The following is a 16,713-nucleotide window of genomic DNA, read 5'->3' as shown; positions in this document are numbered from 1 at the left end:
ATTTAATATTTAAATGTAATATAATATTGTATAATATGAGTTACACATACATATGCTTCATATTAATTTAATCTATATTTATAATAAATTGTATAAAATTTTACATTTTATTTTTGTAAAATATCAACACAATTGTAAAAAATACTTTACTATAATACTTTTTATACTGTATATAAAATGAATTATTCTTAAAAATAATATTGAAAATTAATTGCTATTATATATTGTATATACATCTGCAATATATCTACATATGATGAGTCAGTGAGAACATCTACCTGAAATAATTTGCTTCCTAGTAATTTAAAAAAAAAAATGTTTGAAATGAAATTTATTGTGCTTGAAGGGTCTAATCAGATAAATTTGTTTCGATTTTTGGATATAGTATTTCGAAAATATCAAGATGATCTTGAGTTTTTTAAATGGAATGATTATATTGATATTTTTTGTTCCACTATTTGATGCAGCTTAATATTTTGTATAAAAAAAGTAGTAGTCTATAAACATCAAAAAATTATTAGTTTAAGAGGTATTCTAATTGTAATTCTAACTCTAATTTTATAAAATCTGCATATAAAAAATTTCATTTCAAAAATTTTTTTTATAAAATCACTAGAAAATGAGTTATTTTAGATGGACATTTTTATTGACTCATTTTGCATATCAGATAAATGTTTTTGAGAAATTCAAATTAAGATAAAAGAAATTATTCCATTTAAATTAATACAATAATTATACCACTTCAATTTTCTGTTTCAACTATATTCTTGTTATAAACAAAGTAAAATAAAGATATTTACACAAATTGTAAGAAAATTTTTTTATCTTCAATATCTTTTACTTAGTACAAATGAAAAGTTTTTATTAGTTTCTTTATTTCATTTGTTCATAAATATTATGGCAAACTGAACTGATTTTGAATCCATGTTGAACTTTCATAGAACCTTGGATCTGCAAGTCTAAGAGATGCCCTCTTATAGAGATAATAGTGTAAAACTGCAACTAAATATAAAATTATAAATACATCATATACATAAAATTTTATTATAAATATATTACCTCCTCTATGTAATGAGTAAAAGACATGAAAATCTTTAGTCCAATAATATTTAAGAGGTGATGACCAATGTATTTTAATGTCCCATGTATGTAGACTAATGCTTAATGTTATGTATATGATACATAATATTAATGTTACACGAAATTTTGTATATAATAATTGTATTAATCCTATCTGTGTGAGAAAGATATACTTTTTACAATATTATTTAAACTTAGTTGTCAGATGTTATTATTTTCAATGATATTTACCTGAAAAATGTAAGTGGAAAAAAAGTTAACTAGTAAAAGTGTGATAGTCGTGATAAGACAAACATCTTGAGCCCTTAAAAACAAAAAAAAATACAATTCAAATACATGTATTTATTATATCAATGGTATGAACAGTACGTACATGTAGAGAATTAACAAATTAATTGGATTCGCTCGAGAGAAAGTAGCAAACGAATTAACAAAAATATCAAAAAACAGTATCAAATATTGTATGATTATAGTAATTAGATATCTTTTAGTATTTATTATACTCATTTATTACAAAAAGATAATGCACTAATGAATAATAATTCGTAAAATCACAATTCTACATACGATCATGTCATTAGATTCTATGGATTGTCATGACAACGCAAAATAATATACATATAAACAATACTGCCTCATTAACTGACCAGAAACTATACCTTACTATTGACCTTAATATTTGATCATTGTTATCCTCATCATCTTTGAAGTATTTTCATGAAGTACAAATGCAACTTTATTTATGTTTGATATACACTACTACTATATTTTCCGATTCATTTTACTCGAGCCTTTCTACGGATTCTGTTAACTGGGATAATTTGGATCAGCGGTCAATTTGCAAGGCAATATTATATATATATATACTTTTTACCTAAAAATGTTTTATGACGTTTGACATAAAATAAATTTTTTTAATTTTATTAAATCTCCAATAAATTTCTATTTTCAACAATGCCATCAAGTTTCACACACTATCGTGTATCACTTGCACTTGTGACTTACTGTTTGATTGAAAAAAAGAAATAAGATGTGAAATGTATTAAATTATATTTATATATCAATTAAAATAGATATAAACGTATTTCGTTACAGACAATTAGTAAAGTAAAAGTAATATTTAATAGAAATTTTGTGAAAACAATAAAACAACGAATGTTTGAATACAAAAATAAAGTTTATACAAAGGTTATATCAACATAAAAATGTTATAAACAATGAATAAAGCAAGAATTACAATTAGGAATTTTTAATATGTTTTTGAATGTGGAGTATTTTACTGGAGATATTTGATAATAATTAAATATGGAACTTCAGAGTAATAAACATCTACGTACAAAACAAGTTATTGGCATTTTTCCTGTGTTGGATTTAAATGTCGATGATGTAGATGTTCCTTTGAAAAATCCAACTATAACATACCTGGATATTTTTTTCCTGGTATCTTCAATCCTTACACATATTGTAGACATGGCAATTGATATTAATCTTGCTATAAGATATTTATTACATAATAGAATAATATACTTTACATGGACAACAGTTTTTATTTTTTTACCTTCATTTATAAATTGTATAATCAGCAGAAGAATGCAACAACAAGATGACAAGGTAACAAATTATATTTAGTAAAAACAATGATACTATTAAACATCTAATTCAAGTCATTCTGTCTTTTAGAAAAATGAAACAACAAATCCTTCCAAATTTAATTGTGTACATGCAATGTTAACAAAAAAATTATGTTGCATTGTAGTTGTAATATTTCAATTAGCACCAGTATTACGTTATTACAGAACATTAAAATATGCTCTTAATGCTTATAAATATGAAAAACAAGGTGACCGTACTGTTCAAAAGCGATATTACCTTAAAATGCTAAAGGAAGATCAGGATGTCGCATTATTAAGAGTATCTGAATGTTTTCTTGAAGCAGCCCCTCAACAAATTTTACAATTAACTATATTGCTAAAACATTACCACAATGATATTAACTTTGAATGTAGATATATTTTCATATAGCTATTGTTGTAATATTAATTAACAGAACAAAATTGATATTCATCTAAATTATAGTTATTCATCAGGTAGCTAGTATTGTTAGCTCACTTGGAAGTATGGGATGGGCAATGGCTAGTTATCATCGTAGCATTAGATTGGTTCAACAAGATAAATTAAATATTGGCAACACAGGAACAGTTCTTCAATTTTTATGGCATTTTTGTACTACGGGTATGTACATTGCTTTATATAAAAGAAAAAAATAACATCTATATTTCTAACAAGTTTTTTAGTTTCAAGGATATTATCTCTAAGTGTTTTGGCAAGTTTGTGGCCATTATATACTGCTATTGGTTGTATTTTTCATTGGATATGTATGACTATTTGGATCATTATTGATTCCCGTGGTATATTGGAATTTTGTAAGGATTCTAATCAGGCTCCACATTGTTCCCCAAAAATTAAAGAACGCGTTTATTCTATATTATTTTCCATGGTAATTGGTGTGATACATGTGTTTATATATCTGAAAACAGTAGATGGTAATACGTTCCTTAAACATGTACTTTTCTATGTAATATGCTTTATTGAAAATTTAATAGCAATTGCAATTTGGCTATATACTTCATCAGATGAAGTTAAAAATGCTTGGTACTTCAATGTACTCATTGTTTTTTGTATTGTACCATTTTTATTAGGTGTAACAGCTATGATTGTTTATTATGGCATTTTCCATCCTTCTTTAAAACATCAAAACTGTGTAAATATATAATTTTAGGTCATTTTATTCGTAAAATGTTGTAAATATGTAATTTTTATTAGTAATCATCCATTTTTATCAGTTATTTTTTACATTTTTCTAACTTTGTACCTGATATAAATTTTAAAGTCAAAAAAATTATCTTAAGTAAATAATTTTGATACTACATGTTGTAGACAGTTTTTATTATGCTCTTTATAACCATTATCAATTCTATATAGAAGTATTTAAAACATAAATATATAAAAATGAAAAAAATCTCAAACTTAAAAATTGTAACATTAAGTTTAAGTACTCCAAATTTCTCTTCATTAAGTTTAAGTACTCCAAATATACTCTTCAATAGATGTATTTTATATACTTTTGTAATAAATAAAGTCAATTATTTCTATAATATCTTAATCATTTATATATTATAAATCTTTTTATACGAAATTCTAATTAAAATTTTAAATTTCATCTACACATATATTTACAAAAATGCAATATATATTTGAAAACACTTTTGAATATACAATAATGAAACTTTTTAAAATAAATATAAAGTTTATTAAATTTTAGAGTAACCCAAATTTATTTGAAATAATATGAAGTATTAATTACATAATAAAAATTCTTTGAATATATATATTAATTGCAATGTCAATAAATAACTTTTGCTTCTATAGGTGATCTAATTATATTTATGTTTAATTGTTTTGCAGTGCTTGAAACATTGATATTTAAGAATGACATTATAAAACACATTCTTTACCATTAATTTAAAACATAAACGATATTTTGTTTTTAACATTAATATTATGTAGATAGCACTAAAATGAAATGTGCTATATGAAATAATTAACAATTAGCAAAGCATATATTTTATATATTACTGTTTCTTTCGGTTATCAATCAACTGGATTCTGTATTACTATAAGTATAAACTCTTTATCTGGAGCTACCATAATTTCATGTTTTTTACTACGAATACGTAGAAAGGTAAGGTCATTTGTTGGGTCCAAATCTCTTACTACAGACCTTGCTTTGTCTGACAGTTGACTTATTAATCCTGCATATTGAACTGTTGTAGTATTATCCAATGTAGATTTGATTGGAATACCTAGGTAAATTTTTGTTAAGTCTTGCATAATATCATATTAGTATCAGCCATATTAACATGTCATATACCTTCTGCATTAACTACAATTGTTCCAACCACCCCCTTGTGTGATTGAATACGTTTCATAGTTTCTTCTACCTCTTGTGCCTTAGAAAAGATATGTTAATCTAAAGCATATAAAATAATATATCCAAAAGCAAATAATTTATCATTAACCTACCATTTTTTAAACTTATTAATTTGTACTGTATTAAATATAATATTAATTATAAAATTCGTAATAATAACTTGTAACAAATTTGGTATTGACAAAACGTTACTTGGATCGTACCGCCTACTAGTTTATATATTTTATATTACAATGAAGATAGCATATATGGATGTTAGTTTGTTAGGTTTTAACCGCCACCTAGGTACTACTACTAGATACATGGAAAACGTACATGTAGCGGTAGATTTAAATTATTTAATTAAAATAAAACAAAGTATAATTTTTAATAATATAATATTTATTGAATGTTATACATAAATAAAAAATTATCACTATTTATACTTATTTCATTACATAATACGTAATAATGTATAAATATGTAATATACATATTAATGTGAAATAATTTAATTGTTGAAAACATTTATAAATATTTTATTTTCGATTATTGTACATATTGCGCATATTAATATTCAAATATATTCGTATACAAAAAAAGCAAATAATTAAATTTTACACAAAGATTTAATTTAATAAAAGAATTGAGTCCGTTTCTGGATATTCAGGTAAGTTGAGATTATATGCTTCATTCAATTTTTTAGGAACAAATCGGCCACCTAAGTAATGGTATTTTCCTTCAAATTTTTTAGCACATAATTTTGGTGCTGTTAACGATATAAGCATCTCTGGTTTTATCCCACCTTCTGTAGGTGGTCCTTCTTCAACATTCCAACCTGATGGTATATCTATGCTACAAATTGGAATAGTTGTATTTTGCAACAGACAAATAATAGGGATAAATGTATCCCTTACAGGTGGTTTAAAACTAAATCCAAATATTGCATCTACTATAAGACCAAATTGATGCAATTGCTTCGAAGCAATGTATTCTACATTATCTTCTAGCAAAGGAATATCATTTTCAATGCACTGATGTAGCAAATTTTCATATAACGTATTGTTTGTCTTTTTAGGATAATAAATTTCAGGTAAATATCCAAATTGTTTTAAATGTCTAGCACAGACAAGTCCATCACCACCATTGTTTCCTGGACCACAACAAATTAAAATCTTTTGTGTAGAGTTTTTAAGTGATGGATAAGTACGGGCAATAGCAATAGCACAACTTTGGCCAGCAAGTTCCATTAATTGATCGACACTAAATTTATATTTCTCAAATAAATCTTTGTCTACATTGATGCTTTCCGTTTGATTCAAGTATTTCACCATAGTGACATATGAAATTCTTCCAACAGAAAAAATAAATTTATTTATTATAGGAAAGGGTTTTATGCAACCCTTAATATATGATATCATGTATTACTTTTATTATATTTATTATAAATATAATATATAATGAAAAAAAATATTATAACCTCTTACAGTAAACTGAATGCTTCTTTTATTAATATCAACAAATACTTCAAATGTTAATTAGTTTTATTTAGTAATATTTTTCAGTAATTGCATTTAAAATTATACGTATGAAATTAGTTTTATTGCATCCTTCAAAACTGTTTCGTAAATTATTTTCACGACAATCGATTGAATCACGTAACTAAAATTTATCACAATATTTTTGATAATTTACGTTTTATATGTTTTTCACTCTACATATAAAATTACGCATATATTAAGTAGAAAATTTTTTATTTTTATCAATTTTACAGAAAATAAATATTAACATTACAAAATTAATAAATTTTTTGGTAATGCTATATTTATGATTATTTTTACCTAGACTTGTCTAGAAAGGATAACTAATATATACAATGAGAAAATTATGTTAATGTTACAAATAAATGTAATAATTTAAATTATTTACTAAATTAACTATGATTTTCTGAACAATTTTTAATAGAATTTAATTTAAATATCTTAATTTGCTGGTACATGGCCTTATATAACTCTCTTATCATATGGTGTGGTGGCCATTTAAAATCATAGGGATAATGTTTAATTTTTTCACTGTAAGGAACATGCTCTGAAGACATATGATATACTGACTTAAATTCAACTATAGGTGCTTCTCGAGGAAATCCTAATGGAAGTTGAATGTGCATTACTACATAAAAGTCATCTTCACATAATATACATGATACATATTTACAGTTTATAGTATCATATTCTAGAATACACAAATGATTGATACATAAAAATGCTGCTATATAATCTCTTCTTTTCTCTAAACTTTGGATTGCTGAATTTACCTAAAATAGTATTTCTTTTATTGATAATTTCTACAAGTATAATCTCAATTAAAATAAATTACATACCTTTCCTGCAACATATTTTTTTATTTTTAGTATATACTGTACTAGAGATGTATCAGATGGAAATTGTGGTAGACGTAATTCTCCTGTTCCGCCAAGAGTCTCTTCTAAAGATTTTGAAAAATGAAGTTGTGGAGTAATACGATTCCAATCTACTCCACAATATGTTACAAGAAGCATTACAATATCACTTTCTGATTTGCTAGTACGATTTTGTAGTTGAGAAAGATCTACTGATAAACTTATTAGAAATCTAACTTCGGTTGGTTTAGAACTAAATGGTAACAATATTACTTCAACATCTTCTACTTCTGCTGAACTGATTAGCATATTATATTGTAATTGTAACCGAGTTTGCTTCTGAAGTAACTGAATCTAATGTAAATAAGACATTAAATTTAATATAGTTCCAATATTCAAAAGCTATAAATAAATAAATAAATAAGCAAAATGAGTAAAGTCACCTGATGTTGCTTATAACATGATAAAAGTTCTTTAAGGACATTTAATAATGCATTTTCATCATTAGGATTCCATTTAGCAAGACTAGGTACTTTGGTAGATAATGCATCTACATCCATATCTGCTAAGAAAGTATTATCATTAAATATGAAATCAGGTCCCATTTCTGGACATTGTGAATCAAAGAATATATTCCAAGTTAAATTTTGTCTAGCATAGGGTATAGATAATTTAAAACGATCTCCTTGTACACTTCCACAACTGGATGACATAGAATCTATCTTAATTGTTTCACAGCAAACTCCTGATAAACAAAATATACAAATAACAGTGTGTTATTGCAAATAATAATGTGGCTAAATTAAAAGTGATTATAATATATTTTGTTGAACTAACCAAATTTATCAGTTGATAAAACACGATTTATAAGTGGCTCGATATACGAGTCAATAGCAGTTAAAACTGCACATTGTTGGTTTAACATTTTAAAAAACTTAATATTCAGAAACTGTAAGTAATATTATCTTTGTTATACGATATTTTGATGTATTACATAGTTTTATTTTAATATTGTTAGACAAATATTTTTAAACATACATGGTAAATGGCAACATTCGTTTGATATTTAGGATGAGAAAACAATGTAATAATAGAATATAGTCAGTTGGTGACATTTTGTTTTAACAGAAATATACTAAATTACTTCAATTACTTCCATATACATAGATACATTATAACGTTAATGATGATAATAAATAAGATTTATGATTATTGAAACATACCAAATCATTGATAAAATGCTATACGAAATCAAAAATAAGTTTACTAAATTTTATTCTAGGAACATAATTATGTTGGTATCTGTTCTCTTTTAGATTTAAAATAATCTAACTGTAACATCCAAACATAAATGTAAGTAAAGATATAGAATTCTATAAATATTTCGTTTGTAATCATAAGGTATCTTGTTTTATATGTATTCTATTTAGGAAAATTTAGCACCCTTGTACCGTTCAACTTTTGTTCTAAACTTTTTTTTGTCAGATGACTGTAAGTGGGTGAAAAATCGTGCGTCGCGTTACAGGTAACACCCTGTATATTACCATCTAAATACTACTATAAAATTTTTAACAGAATATATAATTTATTATAAGTAATCGTAAAAAGTTTTCAAACTTGCGTTGAAAAATTGTTTCATGGCGGTGAATAAGATTACCATTGATGGGCATTAATTTTTATTAATAATATTTTCGATTTTGATTTCGAAGATATCACAGTAGAACAATACAATAGCAATGGATGTATATTATTAATATAAAAACAACGATTTTCACGAAAATTTTTCAAGATTTTTATATAAACTTTCTCACAAATGCGCAACTGTTCGCGCAGGTGCATAATGAACCGCGGCACATCCAAATGTTGATCACTTGCTAAAATGCTGTTACGCAAAATAAGTCATATTTGTTTCACGAATAATTCTTATTTCTCTTATCGAGAGAAGATTTTTAGACTATTATAAAAAAAAATAGTAACTATCTTTGTAAAAGTAAAAATTATTATTGAAATATCTTGTCGAATGTAATGTCGAAATATAATTTCATATTTATTATTATCTCGTTTGTGCCATATTATAAACGTTGTCATTTTATTCTATGCTAGATCGATGATGATATTAAAATAAGGAAATAAAGCTCTCTCATTGTCTAATGTATTGCGCATTAATAATATAAATTACACATGATAAATTAATACGTAAATTATTAATTTCATTTAGTATATTTTGATCAGAAAGCCAGATGTAAATAATACATTTTTTTATATATTTAAAGAATCAGTATTCTTCTTCTTCTTCACTGTTAGCAGCATCTTCTTGAACCTCACGATAATCCAATTCTAAAGCTGCTAAATCTTCTCTCGCTTCCGCAAATTCACCTTCCTCCATACCTTCGCCGACAAACCTACGTTTGAAAGATTAAAAAAAATTTTCCTCAAATTTAAATAGATACAACAGAATGATGAGAAGGGTATTAGCATTACCAATGAACAAATGCCCGTTTGGCATACATCAGATCGAATTTGTTATCGATTCTTGCCCATGCTTCAACTATTGCAGTAGTGTTACAAAGACAACAGACAGCCCTTTCTACTTTAGCAAGATCACCCCCAGGTACCACAGTAGGGGGTTGATAATTTATTCCTACCTACACAAAGATGTAATAAATAAAATGGAATTCTTTATTTGTTAAAATTTGATTTTTTTCTATTAATATAGTCAGATCTTTTGATTAATATCTTCTACAGAAAACTTTTTACACAGAAAAATGTTTTTTATTCAGCTTTTTATTCAGTTTTTTATTCTGCTCTAAAAGCCGTATTAAGTATTCTTTTTTCTTTTTTTAGACTATTTAAACAAACAAACCTTAAAGCCAGTCGGACACCATTCGACAAATTGAACATGCTTTTGTCTTTTGATTGCCGCAATCGCAGCATTTACATCTTTGGGAACAACATCTCCTCTATAAAGCATGCAAACTGCCATGTATTTCCCTCTACGCGGGTCACAGTTCACCATTTGATGATTTGGTTCGAAACACGAGGTTGTTATTTCTGCCACTGTGATCCTCTCATGACCAGCTTTTGCAGCTGATAAGACTGGAGCATACGTCGCCTACGTAATATAAGCTATTTGATCGTGCCTTGTGAAGTAATATTAGTAATATCTTAATGTTTAAGCGCGATGAAATTTTGCAACATCATTATGTAAATCTAACTAATTGTAATTTAATTTTTAGTATAATTACAAAATGTTTGTAATTGACTTACAAGAGGAAAATGAATACGCGGATATGGTACTAAATTCGTTTGAAATTCAGTAAGATCAACGTTAAGAGCTCCGTCAAATCGTAAACTTGCGGTGATCGATGAAACAATTTGCCCAATTAAACGATTTAAATTCGTGTACGTAGGCCTATCAATGCTTAAATTTCTTCTGCATAATTCATAAATAGCCTGTCAATTATTAACACATGAGATTTATAATATTTTTAACTTGAACTTTAATTGACCATAAGAATCATATTATAGATATGGAAAAGGAATACATACTTGATTGTCAACTATAAAGGCCACGTCGCAATGTTCTAACGTTGGATGTGTATAAAGAATTGCATTATATGGTTCTACAACAGCAGTCGATACCTGATAAACAATGCATCATATTGTATGTAATTTACTACAATTATTAACAAATACTTAAAATTTGCATTTCCCAGTGATTTTTTACCTGAGGCGCGGGATAAATACTAAAAGTTAATTTACTTTTTTTTGGATACTCGACGGACAATCTTTCCATTAATAAACTTGAAAAACCTGATCCAGTGCCACCACCGAACGAATGGAAAATCAAGAAACCCTGCAGGCCTCTACATCGTTCGGTAAGTCTGCGAATTCGATCCAAAGTCAGATCTACAATTTCTTTCCCTGGACAGTACAATTTGGAATTGGAAGAAATGAGGAGAACAAGAGAATTCAATAATTCGTTGTTGAAATTATCGATTTACGTAAATTGTACGTGTACCTATAGTGTAATGTCCCCGGGCATAATTATTCGCCGCATCTTCTTTCCCCGTGATTAATTGCTCCGGATGAAACAGTTGCCTATATGTGCCTGTACGAACTTCATCTGAAGCATTGTAAATACGCTTTAGTAAGGAAATGCAAACGTTTTCTTCGTCTTTGTCAATAACTTGCCTACTACTGTTGGTTCGAGATCAACGAAAACAGCACGCGGAACGTGTTTTCCTGAGTCTGTCTCGGAAAAAAATGTGTTAAAAGAATCATCCCCGTAACCAATAGTGGTATCACTGGGCATTTGTCCATCAGGTTGAATTCCATGTTCCAAACAGTACAGTTCCCAGCAAGCGTTACCCATTTGGACACCAGCTTGTCCAATATGAATGGACATGCATTCTCGCTAATATATAAACGAATATATCTAATAATTTCTTTACTTTAACATCATGTATTATTATTAGACTGCGGATTTTCATACAAAATCAGATTTTATAAATTGAAAAAGAAATGAAACTTAGATAGACAATTGTTTTATTTACTAAATATAATGATTAATATATTTTGAATTTACTTACATATTTTTATTTATTATGTGCATTCTATACATTCTTGTATCTTTAAATTTCTTATGAATATATAAAAATTCACAGTCTATTATTAAATCGATCTTAATCACGGTCGAAGATTCGTATTACTAAAAATTAAACAGCCGAACCTGCTATTAATTTTTCCAGAAATTAAAATTAATGCCATACCTTTTTTGCCATTATATTTTTAGTACAACGCCTTTGGGATCAAGTTACTTTTAATCGTCGCGCTTAATAAAAAGTTATAAAACACAAACGAAAGAACATTTAAAAATAATATTCAAACATATCCTAGAATCGTTTGCGCCATTTATGTCTATTCTTTCTATTTTTTGGTACTACGTTCGATTGATTTTTTTGCACGTTCTTATTTCGTTAAACATTTCAAACTATGAAAATTGTACGAACTACTTCTTTTTTGTTTAAAAGAGTGTGAAATCAAAATTTTCATCGTTAGAAATAAACGAGATAAAGTTAGCTCGAATTTTTTCAATGCTATTATTTATGTCGATAAGTTGAAACGAAGCGAATCACTTGATTCTTAAACCAAATCAGTTAAAGCACTCAACACGATGTGATTACGTACTGACATGTCGAAATTCCATCGGTATAAAGCAATGTTATACCTGTCAATAAATGGTAGAGCTACCTTGACCTACCATATCTTCATTTAATAATTTAATCGTGATCTAAAAAAGAACGCTGCATTCTTGGGTATAGTTATTAGAGATAGACTCGTCGCCGCCATGCACACGGTGCATAGGAAGAGTCATAGAGGCTTCCGGTACTTTATATTCTCTATGTGCATTATGCTAAAAATCGATTTTTACAGGTTGACATACTGTAACCATAGCAGCTTGATCGATTGAACATCGTTTTATGCGTGACACGATTTTGCGATTCACCAAACAAATGATCTTAGCAATAAGAGAGACAAATTACTAATCCGATCGATCATTTGTATATTATGCATTCAAATACACGTATAAATACATTTATAAAATATAATCTAATTAAATTTAGAGAGATTCCATTTTTAATATAAGAAAAAGTTTATTTATATGCTATTAATATAAATACTTGAAGAAATCAGATAAATTTACATCAGAGTATTCATAACGATTTGTTACATTTCTTTCATATTTTTTTTTTAATAGTAAATATGAATTTTAAAATTTATATTTCTTTTTTCAAAATTCGTTTTAAAATTTATAATGATAGAATGAATTTCGATTGTGAATTATGAAATATTTATACTAACAAACGCAGCGGTTTATTTCACTTTATTTAATCATTAGAATGTTAAGTGTATTTTAAAAGGATATTATTTAAAATTTAAATAATATAATATTGCAGTTAATAGAATAAATTGAAAATCAAATAATAAAATTTGAAATATAGGTATAAGTTGGAATTTTGTTCATTGGATTCTATGCTACGTTAGTAAAAAAATCGAATCTTTGATTCCCTGAAATATTTATCCAACTATAATGTATCCGTTGTATGAACCTTAACTTTAGAAACTGTCTCGTGCACAATTTACTATTGATAGTTCTCTAATCGGTCGATTAAACTAGGAGGAAGCATAATTACATGATATCCTGGCTATACACAATGTTAATATTGCACAGTTTCTCACATCTTATCAGCAATTTATTAAACATTTTAACATATAACAATTTGAAAATTTAATCTTTCCGAGTAATATCATTTAATTCAAATGTTTAATTTACGTTATATTTTTTAAATAAAATATTTTATAATAACAAACGTTTTTAATTAATTTTTTATAAGTGAAATAATTTTAATTTTAATTGATTATAATTTTAATTATAATTATAATTTATATTTATATTGTTAATAGTATGAAAATAACAATAAAATGTATGATAAATTAACTTACCATGGTTGTTGATATAAATTCTTAAGCGTGTAAAAGCGTGTCAGAACCAACCACGATTCAACTACTGTCTGACTGAACGAATAGTCAGATCACTGCGATACGCCATATTATTATTCATAGATATATAATACGTATCTGTTCTAAATTTCACAAGTGTCAATGATAAATAATATAGTATCTGCAGTAATTGAAACTTAAATAGTAAATTGTATAATTAAAATTAATGAATTTATTAGAATTTATACGTTTTTTGATGTAAGCAAATATGAATATAAATATTCAGATTATAAAATCTATGGTCAATGTCATTAATTATATTTTATATAATGTCATGCAGAATTAAACATATTATAACAAAATAAATTACGTAGGAAAAAGTAATAGCCATAAATTAAATCTATAATTTATATATTTATAGTAATACAATACAAAATATAATATGCAAAAAGAAATATTACAAAAATATATATAGATATGTAAATATATTTCATAATCGCTAATCATGTTTCAGATTTAAAAGTTACTCTTTTTTAAATCCCTTTGGACTAGAAAGTGTAATTAGTTGTACTCTTCGAGGTTTTCTATTAGATATTATTAATGGTACTTTTTCTTTTTTAGGCGTATGTTTTATATTTGCTTTAGTAGATTCAGTAATACTTTCTTCATTATAGACTAATTTAATATCTTCAGTATCTTCTGGTTCTTTATTTTTTAAATCATTTTCTTGGTGAATTGTGTTATCTAATAATTTATTATCTTGATTTAAGATACATTCTGGATTTTCATTAAGAATTTCTTTTTCTTTTGATTTTACAATTTCAATATCCATAGCACTGTTATCTATGTCAATGGTTGGTACAGATTTTTCAGATACATCTTTAGCACTTGAACTAGACATAGGTTGTTTAGAATCATTATGAATAGCATTAGAATTTATTGGGATATTATTTTCTTTTTTATATTCATCACCTAATTCACCTTTTTGAAATTGTATTATAGAACAATATCCATCTGTTGAAGAAGCTATTAATATTCTACCATCGCTTGACCTAAGAACATTAAATAGATTAATTATCTTTTCTCATTTAAAAATAATATTATATATGTATTGCTTACCATCCAACATCAGTTAATCTAGTATAATGAATATTTGATATTACAGCAATTGGTGAAATTTGTTGAGTATCATAAATCATTACTGAGTGTTGAGTTGCAATAGCAAATATCATTCTATAGGGTAATGCTATTACTGGTGTCGGTCCATCTTTTTGTAATTTAAAATAAATTGGACAACATCGAACTGCAATAGTGCATTCATCCAAAGAAGGTAAAAGCATGACAGGTCTGAAAATGATATTTCATATTATATCTGCTATATGATATATGATAGTACAAATAAACGTACTCTTTTAAATTGTATCTTGAGAACACTAAAGTTGTATTAGATATTCTTTCAGTAGTTTCTGAAGGTTCAATTATACCAGAAGGTACAATAAGTAATAATCCATCTATAGAAAATGTTAATCTTCTAAAATATGATTTAAAAGTATCATCGTAAAACAAGCGTACTGCTTTATCTTTTATTGGATGATCTGCTGGTGTTGGAATTTTTGCCTTATAAACTTTTTGGACTGTTTTCTTAGTATTTATATCAATCAAACGGCATATTCTACAAACAAATTACTTGGTCAACACATTAAAGGCATCACGAATATTGTTAAAATTTTATATTTTTACCTGTCTGTACTTATTGTAGATATATATTGATTACAAGGATCCCATGATACTCCTTGTACAAAACCTTTGTGATCAGATAATATGGATACAGAACGGCCTTGTTGAACATCCCATAAAATAGCTGTATTATCCACAGACCCAGAAACTAACATATTAGAATCTGGTGACCAGCTGATATCATAAACATCCTCAAGGTGTCCTTTTAACACTTTGTAGGAAATCCATTGTTCTTTATCTTTAGTTTCATTAGGATTAACAAAGAATTCACAATCTTCCTTTTGTTTCCATAAAATTATAATCGACTCTAAAATGCAATATTAATCTTAAAACTTCGTCTTAATTAATTTTTCGTGATATTACTAACCATCATCTCCTGATGCCAAAATATCTTTCGACGGTGAAAATCGCACAACATTAATTGCTTTATGATGTCGTTCTAACTCGGCTACACACTTTACAGTAGCAGCCCCGCTTTCATTCGTTGTTAAATGCCATATCTGATTTAAAAAATGTAATTCAAAAAATGCTCAATACCCTAGTTTATATCTAATTTAAACTGTATATTACCAAGACATGCGAGTCGGCACCGCCGGTGGCAAGCCGCCAATAAATTTCATTCTCTGGCGTTTCATGAACTCCAGTCTGTATGTCAATACTTAATACTGGATCACGATTGTGCCATGAAATTTCAGGCGTTGTACACCACATGGTCTCAACTCAAAGATACGACGCAATAACGTAACAAAAAGTTTGTTGCAACAACTGATAATAGATTGCATCTAACCTGTTCCAAGATGTCATATTATTCCCGCCAAAACACATGATTTTTTTTCGACCCAATCTTGGGTCGAAACCGTCCATCCTTTTGGTTAGATGTCACTAGATAGATACGAAACTCAATACTAATAATTTATTAAAAGATATTTAAACGTCTCGAAAAATTGAAAATCAATAGAACTGGCGCTTATTTTATTTTTTTTTGTTTTTTATTTTTTTGCAAGTTGGACCGCTAAATGTTACAA

At 26.9% G+C, this 16,713-nt stretch overlaps 7 protein-coding genes across 13 annotated transcripts; 1 reads left to right on the top strand and 6 right to left on the bottom strand.

The window, feature by feature from the left end:
• Nucleotides 1-546: 546 nt before the first annotated feature.
• Nucleotides 547-2,584, bottom strand: LOC122537655 (transmembrane protein 138). 4 transcript variants are annotated; one of them, XM_043671014.1, is made up of 4 exons: nucleotides 2,503-2,584; nucleotides 1,312-1,384; nucleotides 1,060-1,252; nucleotides 547-1,002 (listed from the first exon to the last, which is right to left on the bottom strand). In XM_043671014.1, the coding sequence occupies exons 1-4, from the start codon at nucleotides 2,550-2,552 to the stop codon at nucleotides 896-898; spliced, it is 423 nt and encodes a 140-aa protein (XP_043526949.1). In that variant the 5' UTR covers nucleotides 2,553-2,584; the 3' UTR covers nucleotides 547-895. The 4 variants fall into 4 exon arrangements, with proteins under 4 accessions (XP_043526949.1, XP_043526952.1, XP_043526947.1 ...); XM_043671017.1 differs by having other exon boundaries at nucleotides 1,060-1,234; XM_043671012.1 differs by lacking the exon at nucleotides 2,503-2,584 and adding an exon at nucleotides 1,454-1,619.
• On the top strand, nucleotides 1,696-3,914 carry LOC122537654 (XK-related protein 6). The gene is made up of 4 exons (XM_043671011.1): nucleotides 1,696-2,691; nucleotides 2,761-3,082; nucleotides 3,157-3,312; nucleotides 3,375-3,914. Exons 1-4 carry the CDS (start codon nucleotides 2,386-2,388, stop codon nucleotides 3,851-3,853), a joined length of 1,263 nt encoding a protein of 420 aa, XP_043526946.1. The 5' UTR covers nucleotides 1,696-2,385; the 3' UTR covers nucleotides 3,854-3,914.
• Nucleotides 3,915-4,504: 590 nt separating this feature from the next.
• LOC122537660 (dynein light chain roadblock-type 2) lies at nucleotides 4,505-5,324 on the bottom strand. Its single transcript, XM_043671023.1, has 3 exons — nucleotides 5,164-5,324; nucleotides 5,012-5,090; nucleotides 4,505-4,943 (listed from the first exon to the last, which is right to left on the bottom strand). The coding sequence occupies exons 1-3, from the start codon at nucleotides 5,164-5,166 to the stop codon at nucleotides 4,732-4,734; spliced, it is 294 nt and encodes a 97-aa protein (XP_043526958.1). The 5' UTR covers nucleotides 5,167-5,324; the 3' UTR covers nucleotides 4,505-4,731.
• Nucleotides 5,325-5,585: 261 nt separating this feature from the next.
• On the bottom strand, nucleotides 5,586-6,729 carry LOC122537659 (NAD(P)H-hydrate epimerase). Of its 2 annotated transcripts, none has more exons than XM_043671022.1 (2): nucleotides 6,530-6,729; nucleotides 5,586-6,399 (listed from the first exon to the last, which is right to left on the bottom strand). In XM_043671022.1, the coding sequence occupies exon 2, from the start codon at nucleotides 6,381-6,383 to the stop codon at nucleotides 5,679-5,681; it is 705 nt and encodes a 234-aa protein (XP_043526957.1). In that variant the 5' UTR covers nucleotides 6,384-6,399; nucleotides 6,530-6,729; the 3' UTR covers nucleotides 5,586-5,678. The 2 variants fall into 2 exon arrangements, with proteins under 2 accessions (XP_043526957.1, XP_043526956.1); XM_043671021.1 differs by having other exon boundaries at nucleotides 6,537-6,729.
• Nucleotides 6,730-6,853: 124 nt separating this feature from the next.
• Nucleotides 6,854-8,709, bottom strand: LOC122537643 (BRISC and BRCA1-A complex member 2-like). Of its 2 annotated transcripts, none has more exons than XM_043670991.1 (5): nucleotides 8,671-8,709; nucleotides 8,285-8,396; nucleotides 7,891-8,192; nucleotides 7,430-7,801; nucleotides 6,854-7,363 (listed from the first exon to the last, which is right to left on the bottom strand). In XM_043670991.1, exons 2-5 carry the CDS (start codon nucleotides 8,370-8,372, stop codon nucleotides 6,983-6,985), a joined length of 1,143 nt encoding a protein of 380 aa, XP_043526926.1. In that variant the 5' UTR covers nucleotides 8,373-8,396; nucleotides 8,671-8,709; the 3' UTR covers nucleotides 6,854-6,982. The 2 variants fall into 2 exon arrangements, with proteins under 2 accessions (XP_043526926.1, XP_043526924.1); XM_043670989.1 differs by lacking the exon at nucleotides 8,671-8,709 and adding an exon at nucleotides 8,486-8,655.
• Nucleotides 8,710-9,648: 939 nt separating this feature from the next.
• Nucleotides 9,649-14,085, bottom strand: LOC122537642 (tubulin alpha-2/alpha-4 chain-like). Of its 2 annotated transcripts, none has more exons than XM_043670988.1 (9): nucleotides 13,955-14,085; nucleotides 11,642-11,864; nucleotides 11,469-11,573; nucleotides 11,175-11,371; nucleotides 10,997-11,089; nucleotides 10,715-10,900; nucleotides 10,311-10,559; nucleotides 9,929-10,092; nucleotides 9,649-9,849 (listed from the first exon to the last, which is right to left on the bottom strand). In XM_043670988.1, the coding sequence occupies exons 1-9, from the start codon at nucleotides 13,955-13,957 to the stop codon at nucleotides 9,723-9,725; spliced, it is 1,347 nt and encodes a 448-aa protein (XP_043526923.1). In that variant the 5' UTR covers nucleotides 13,958-14,085; the 3' UTR covers nucleotides 9,649-9,722. The 2 variants fall into 2 exon arrangements, with proteins under 2 accessions (XP_043526923.1, XP_043526922.1); XM_043670987.1 differs by lacking the exon at nucleotides 13,955-14,085 and adding an exon at nucleotides 12,220-12,822.
• Nucleotides 14,086-14,467: 382 nt separating this feature from the next.
• On the bottom strand, nucleotides 14,468-16,650 carry LOC122537640 (chromatin assembly factor 1 subunit B). The gene is made up of 6 exons (XM_043670986.1): nucleotides 16,259-16,650; nucleotides 16,056-16,188; nucleotides 15,692-15,995; nucleotides 15,360-15,623; nucleotides 15,071-15,298; nucleotides 14,468-15,003 (listed from the first exon to the last, which is right to left on the bottom strand). The coding sequence occupies exons 1-6, from the start codon at nucleotides 16,397-16,399 to the stop codon at nucleotides 14,475-14,477; spliced, it is 1,599 nt and encodes a 532-aa protein (XP_043526921.1). The 5' UTR covers nucleotides 16,400-16,650; the 3' UTR covers nucleotides 14,468-14,474.
• Nucleotides 16,651-16,713: the final 63 nt, after the last annotated feature.

The sequence above is a fragment of the Frieseomelitta varia genome, unplaced genomic scaffold, assembly GCF_011392965.1.
Source record: "Frieseomelitta varia isolate USP_RPSP 00005682 unplaced genomic scaffold, Fvar_1.2 scaffold_923, whole genome shotgun sequence".
NCBI lineage: Eukaryota > Metazoa > Arthropoda > Insecta > Hymenoptera > Apidae > Frieseomelitta > Frieseomelitta varia.
This window is presented reverse-complemented; position numbering and strand designations above follow the sequence as displayed.